This window comes from Erythrolamprus reginae, chromosome Z (genome assembly GCF_031021105.1).
Source record: "Erythrolamprus reginae isolate rEryReg1 chromosome Z, rEryReg1.hap1, whole genome shotgun sequence".
NCBI classification, from domain to species: domain Eukaryota; kingdom Metazoa; phylum Chordata; class Lepidosauria; order Squamata; family Dipsadidae; genus Erythrolamprus; species Erythrolamprus reginae.
The window spans coordinates 145,283,034-145,290,533 of NC_091963.1; the positions used below are offsets into that span (position 1 = coordinate 145,283,034).

General features: G+C 39.8%; 2 protein-coding genes across 2 annotated transcripts in view; one reads left to right on the top strand and one right to left on the bottom strand.

Annotated features, from left to right (window-relative positions):
- LOC139153329 (vomeronasal type-2 receptor 26-like) overlaps positions 1-7,292 on the bottom strand; it is an 8,371-nt gene extending 1,079 nt beyond the window's left edge. The window contains exons 1-4 of the mRNA XM_070727085.1: positions 7,131-7,292; positions 4,722-5,585; positions 4,174-4,401; positions 360-486 (exon numbers count right to left, since the gene is read on the bottom strand). Coding sequence (XP_070583186.1) covers positions 360-486; positions 4,174-4,401; positions 4,722-5,585; positions 7,131-7,292 — 1,381 coding nt within the window. The remainder of the gene's footprint in view (positions 1-359; positions 487-4,173; positions 4,402-4,721; positions 5,586-7,130) is intronic.
- The window catches only part of LOC139154299 (uncharacterized), a 1,065,525-nt gene that overhangs the window by 178,217 nt on the left and 879,808 nt on the right, over positions 1-7,500 (top strand). The gene's annotated exons all lie outside the window — the stretch shown is intronic.

The following is a 7,500-nucleotide window of genomic DNA, read 5'->3' on the forward strand; positions in this document are numbered from 1 at the left end:
TTGACATTCCTGCTTTGAAGGATGGGAAATTTCATCTTAGTGACAAATAGAATAAATTGTAATTTTTGACATAACAATTTTTTTTTTGCAACTATTGTCTCCCAAAATAGGAGGACATAGTATTCTCAAATATGGGAGATTAGCAATTACTAAGATTTAAGATATTAATTTTGCTCTTTGTTTTAATGGATTAAAAAAAACACATCTTTAGGTAGAAGTTTTAAAAATAGCATAAATTACATGATAACATGTAATTTATGTAATTTATAACAAATTGCTTTGTCTAAAACATGTAGTTTTAGACAAAGCAATTTGTTTGCAGCCATTGTCTCTAAAATTTGAAGGATTTCATAACTGACCTATATTGCTTGAAATCTTGCCTTGTGGACACAAAATGCAATCATAGCAGCAAAAGCTTTTCTCTTCAGAATTTCTCTTCCAAGATCCAGGATGACAGTATTCATTGCACAAAGAAACTGGAAGAACCTGTTCATAACATGAAAAAATGTTGCACAATTACTTACCAAGTTGTTAAGTTGTTTTATAATTTCAAAATAGAGGCCATTATTTATCCTATAAAGGGAATCATGGCAAGCAGAGATCTGATGGATATTATGCTTCAATGTTTAAAGAAGTTAAACACAAAATTATATGCTATAATGCTCTACCGGTCAATGATTAGGTTCAACCACAACAATATATGAGTTTGTAATAGATGCAAACATAATGTAAACTGCTCCAGATGTGATTGCAAAAAATTCACCTTCAGCAACAGAGTGATCAATGCCTGGAGTACATTACATGACTCTGTAGTTTCTTCCCAAAACCATTGAAACTTTAACCTTAAGCTGTCTTCCAGTGATTCACACCATTTCTAAGACATCTGTAAGGGGCATGAATAAGTGCACCACTGTGCCTACCATCCTTGTCCTCAAGTCCCCATGTATTCATAAAATATCATGTACTCAAAACCTTACTTATACTTCTTATATATTCATATTAATGTTTATACTTTGTCTGCAATCTTATACACTCTTGACAAAATAAAATAAATATAAAATAAATAAAATAACAAGTTTTTAAAATATAAGCATCATACATGATTGCACTCCATACCTAATTAATTTTTTTGTGCCATTCAAGAATTGCCTTGAAACATTTGAAACACAGTGATATCTCTTCTTACAAACTTAATTCGTTCCGTGACCAGGTTCGTAAGTTGAAAAGTTTGTAAGAAGAAACAATGTTCCCATAGGAATCAATGTAAAAGCGAATAATGTGTGCAATTCCAAACCTCACCCCTTTTGCCTTACTACCACCGGCATTCGGATCTTTGTTCAGGGGCAAGTGGAGGGGGGAAGACAGCGCAGGTGAGAGAGAGGGGGGGGGCTGACTGCTTCTCCTTTGCAATGATACCCGAAGCTGCCCGGCTCCTGTGCTTCACCTTGGTTGCCTCCTCCTCCTCTTCCTCTGCGGTAACAGGTACAGTAAGTCTGCCCCAGGCTCAGGTGGGACGGGGCAGGAGGTTGAGAGCTGAGCCAGCCACTCCCCTCTCCTCCCGCCCCACCACCAAATTTGTCCCCATAGGTGCCGCCACCACCTTTTTGTCCGAGCTGGGACAGCGCCTCTCCTCAAGAGCCTTGAGATAGGGCTGCTGGGACAAGAGAGCAGCTGAAGGACTGGTGAAGGTGAGTTTCTTTCTTTCTTCCTCCCCCCTTGTTGTTTCAACCTTTTCCTCAGAAGCTGCATCCCGTCCCTGCCTCATGCAGCTTCACAGCCTCATGTTTCCCTCGAGGGGTGTGTGTGTGGAGGGGGGGGCCCTTTCCCATCTTTCCTGAAGCTGTTGTCCCCCCCAACCAAGCATGTTTTTGGGGTGCACTGGGCTGGCCCTCAGGAAACCCAGGTGGGGGCTATCTATCTATCTATCTATCTATCTATCTATCTATCTATCTATCTATCTATCATCTATCTATCCAACTATCTATCTACCTATCTATCTATCTATCTATCATCTATCTATCATCTATCTATCCAACTATCTATCTATCCATTTATCCATCATCTATCTATCCATCCATACATCTATCCATCTATGTAGAGGCTTGACTGAGAACAGAACAGAAACAGTTTTAAGAATTGCAAGTTGGCTGTCCTGGAAACATGATAGATAGATAGATAGATAGATAGATAGATAGATAGATAGATAGATAGATAGATAGATAGATAGATAGATATGGCTGGCTGGCTGGATGGATTGATAGATTGATGGATGATGGATAGATAGATGGATAGACAGACAGACAGACAGTGTCAGGACCAAGGTTAAAATGTGAATTGAAAGGCTGGCCTGACACTGTTTGTGTAATAAGAAAAAAACTCAAAACACACAGGGAAGTGAGAGAGTGAGAGATTATGCCACATAGCACACATTCCTTCATGCAGAATCCAGAGTACTGAACACAGGAAGGAATTAGAAATCCCTGCATGGGATTTGTCCTCATGATTGCCCTTATGGGTGTGGGGATGGGAGATGAGCTTTTGACCTGGATGTAATCTTAAGGGACCTTAAGTTGGAATGAAGCATGCTGAATCCAAATTGGCTTTGTTAATAAATGTGACTTTATGCTAAAGAAATAAGATGTGGAAGTTGATTTATTCTGTCAGATGTTTTTTTTTGTTCACTTGACAGACAGACAGATGATAGATAGATAGATAGATAGATAGATAGATAGATGATAGATAGATAGATGATAGGTAGATAGATGATAGATAGATAGATAGATAGATAGATAGATAGATGATAGATAGATAGATAGATAGATAGATAGATAGATAGATAGATAGATAGATAGATAGATAGATAGATAGATAGATAGATAGCCCCCATCCTGGTTTCCTGAGGGCCAGCCCATTGCCAGCTCAGCACACCCCAAAAACATGCTCGGTCAGTGGGGGGTGGCAACAGCTCTGGGAAAGATGGGGAAGCCCCTCCATCCACACACACACCCCTTGAGGGAAACATGAGGCTGCGAAGCTGCATGATGCAGGGATGGGAGGCAGCTTCTGGGGAGAAGGTTGAAATGATGAGGGGGGAGGAAGAAAGAAAGAAACCCGCATTTGCCTGTCCCTCAGCCACTCTCTCATCCTCAGGCAAAGCTGCCGGGTGCATCCAAGGGGAGGAGGAGCCCAGCAGCCCTATCTCGGGGCTCTTGAGGAGAGACACTGCCCCAGCCCAAAGAAAAAGGCAGCGGCAGTGCCTCTGAGGACAAATTTGGCAGCAGGGCCGGAGTAGTGGGGAGGGGCTGGCTCAGCTCTTGACCTCCTACCCCATCCCACCTGAGCTTGGGGCAGACTTACCCGGAGGAAGAGGAGGAGGAGGCAGCCAAGGTGAAGCACAAGAGCCAGGCAGCTTTGGGTGTCATTGCAAAGGAGAGGCAGTCAGCCTCTCTCTCTCTCTCTCTCTCTCTCTCTCTCTCTCTCTCTCTCTCTCTCTCTCTCTCTCTCAAACACACACATACACACACACAGAGAGAGACACACACTCCCCCTCTCTCTTTCCCATCCTCTCTTTCTCGTTCTCTTTCTCCACATTTATTTTTCCCCTCTCCACCCCTCTCTTGCCCTCCTTCTTCTCTGTGTGTGTATGACTCTCTCTCCCTCCCTCCTCTCCCCATCCCACCCTCTCTGTCTCCCTCTCTCTTTGCCTCCCTCTTCGCTTCGGCCAGCAACAGTTGATGTTGGCAGTCTGGAGGCGGGGAATCCTGGCAGGAGCAGCAAGCAAATGGGAAATCCCAGTGGTGGCAGTCACAAGGCAGGTTAATCCTGGCGGCAGCAAGAGAGTACACACGCAGTAAAAGAGTGCACATGCAGTAAGAGCACCCATGCACCTGAGCTCATGTTTGTAAGGTGAAAATGGTTCTTAAGAAGAGGCAAACAAATCTTAAATACCGGGTTTGTATCTCGAAAAGTTCGTATGAAGAGGTGTTCATAAGAAGAGGTACCACTGTACTTATTTTTGAAAAGCAATAAGAAACCGGAGGACCCAATAAATAACATATCTAAAAAGTTGCAAATAGATTCACCAGGTTTTTTCTCAAGGAGAATAATGGAGGAAGATGATGCATGTTTTAGGGAAATGTGTGCAGCAATCTGACCCTTCAAGAATAAACATACCTGATTGAAATCTTTGTGCCATGCAATCAAATTTTCATTCATAATCAATTCATTTCCATCTGGAGCATTTGGATCTACTCTTCCAATTTTCACTCTCTGGATGGAGTTGTTTGAAAATGTGATCATGTTGATAATGTCAAATCCTCCTTCAATTTCCATATTTCCATTGAAGAACATTGTTTCTCCTGCTGAGTTGTTGAAAGAAATGCCTTGAAGAAATGAGTGCAACTAAAGAAGAATACAGTTTGATTTGATAAATACCAAGAATTAATATGTAGAACATCACTATACACAGCAATGAGCACAATGCTTTCCATATTCATAGATATAAAAAAAATCAGTGTATTACTGTGAATATTATTTCATATATTCTTCTTGGGTAGAAAGTTGAATGTAACTCATTGATAGGGTTTACCAAGTACAGAAGAACAGTACTTTGCTTATGTATTTATCATTTATTGATTGATTTAATCATGGCTATTTGTGAACTCATTTTGTGACCCAAGTCATTCTCTAGTAAATTTTTCACATTTGTTGTACAACTTTACCTTAAAAGGTGGTATTTCTTGAGGTTCTGGGATTTTATTCATCAAAGTTTTACTCTGACTGGATTCTTTTGATAGTAAAGCTTGCAAAGAATGAGCCACAACAAAGATACCATTATAGATACTATAACTATGACCTGTCATTGGCATTTCAAAGAGAGGTCCAGGAACTCTATCTAGATTTTCCTCACCAGTACATTTTTTAATGTTCCTTGTTAGAGTTTTTGAATCAGAAAAGACACAGTCAAATACTTGCTCCCAAAACCATTTTATAAATCCATCTCTTTGTCTCCAAAAAGGTTTTATAGACTTCACAAATTCTTTGAATGCTAGAACTTCACCTGAATGTATCTGAAAAGAAATGGTCCCGTAGAATAATTGGAGATTCCAAATTCTTAGATTTCCTGTTAATATGAAGTCAACTTGACTTGTTGTGATCCATACCTTTCTAAGAGATGTGTTTAAGTTATATTCAGGATCACTTAAAAATGTGGGAGATATGAGCCAGAGAATTGTATAAGACTCTCCATAGACAATAAATATGTTTGCTTTTACATCTGTGAAATGTATGTAAAAACCTTTAATTATATCATTGAAGGAATGGATATCATCCAATGGAAGCAGCTGGGGGATTCTTTGTATGAAGGCTGGACAGATTCCATGCTGAGAAAGCATCTCCTGAATCTTCTTCAAAAAGTGTTCTCCACTCTCATTTCCAACAGCAAAGAGCCCAACCCATTTCCATCCAAAATGTTGAAGCAGTCGGATAATCCCAATATATACAGGACCCTCATTTGGTGCCAAAAAATAAAAAGAAGATAACCTACTGACATGAAATTCTTTTGGGGGAAAGGATCCATATGGCATCTAAAAGAAAACAAAAGCATATTCAGCAGAGGATTTAGATTTTCCTCTGACTATATAGTTACCATAATTTCCTCATCCCTAGACCAACCTGGTTTATGGGTAAAACAAATCAGTCAGGCTACCCTCCTGAATTGGAGAATGGCCAGTGTTGTGCCTATCCACAAGAAGGGCAGTAGAGAAGATGCTAGTAACTACAGGTTAGTTAGCTTGACATCAGTTATAGTTAAAATGATGGAGACTCTACTCAAAAAGAGGATAAATCAGCACCTAAAAACCAATAACTATTGGACCCAAACCAGCATGGCCTTACTGAGGGCAAATCAGATCAGACTAGTCTCATTGATTTCTTTGACTATGTCACAAAGGTGTTGGATCAAGGTGGTGCCGTGGATATTGCCTATCTGGACTTCAGCAAAGCCTTTGATACGGTTCCACATAAAGAGCTGATAGATAAGTTAGTGAAGATTGGGCTTAATCCCTGGATAGTTCAGTGGATTTGCACCTGCCTTAAGCTTAGATATCAGAGGGTTGTTGTTAATGGTGAATATTCTGAGCAGAGCATGGTGACAAGTGGTGTGCCACAAGGGTCTGTTCTGGGTCCTATTCTTTTTAATATATTTGTGAGTGACATATGGGAAGGTTTGGTAGGGAAGGTTTGCCTATTTGCTGATGACTCTAAAGTGTGCAATAGGGTTGATATTCCTAGAGGTGTCTGTAATATGGCAAATGATTTAGCTTGACTAGATAAGTGGTCAAAGCAATGGAAACTGCAGTTTAATGTTTCAAAATGTAAAATAATGCAATTGGGCAAAAGAAATCCTCAATCTGAGTATTGCATTGGCAGTTCTGTGCTAGCAAAAACTTCAGAAGAGAAGGATTTAAGGGTAGTGATTTCTGAAAGTCTCAGAATGGGTGAACAGTACAGTCAGGCGGTAGGGAAAGCAAGTAGAATGCTTGGCTGAATAGCTAGAGGTAGAACAAGCAGGAAGAGGGAGATTGTGATCCTGCTGTATAGAGCGCTGGTGAGATCACATTTGGAATAATGTGTTCAGTTCTGGAGGCCTCGCCTACAAAAATATATTGATAAAATTGAACTGGTCCAAAGTCAGCTACAAAAACGGTGGAAGGTCTTAACCATAAAACTTATCAGGAAAGACTTAATGAACTCAATTTGTATAGTCTGGAGGACAGAAGGGAAAGGGGGGACATGATCGAAACATTTAAATATGTTAAAGGGTTAAATAAGGTTCAGTAGAGAAGTGTTTTTAATAGGATATTGAACACAAGAACAAGGGGGCACAATCTGTGGTTAGTTGGGGGAAAGATTAGAAGTAATATGAGAAAATATTATTTTACTGAAAGAATAATAGATGCTTGGAACAAACTTCCAGCAGACGTGGTTGATAAATCCACAGTAACTGAATTTAAACATGTCTGGGATAAATATATATCCATCCTAAGATAAAATACAAGAAATAGTATGAGGACAGACTAGATGGACCATGAGGTCTTTTCTGCCGTCAATCTTTTATGTTTCTATGTTACCTGAGGAACTTTGTAGAACTCTACAATTTCTGCCATATGTGATGAAGTGTCTGATCCAAGTCCTCCAATAATGGCCATGAGATTTTTCTGAAATCCACATTTGTAGTTGGGAAAAAATCTATCTGATTTGAAGAGAAGGTCCAAGGTGGTCCGATAAGTCATCCTTGCACTATAGTAGCTGTCATGGATATGGAACCCAAGAGTAATATTGGGCAAGATTTCTGGATTCTCATTGATTTCTTTAATAGCAAAGACCAAGGAAAGGACATGTTGGTAAAATTTTGTAATCAAACTGTAAGTAAAGAATGTCTTTTAGAAAACTATTCTGTAGTGAATGAATTAGTTGACCATCAAGAATATCCATTTGTAC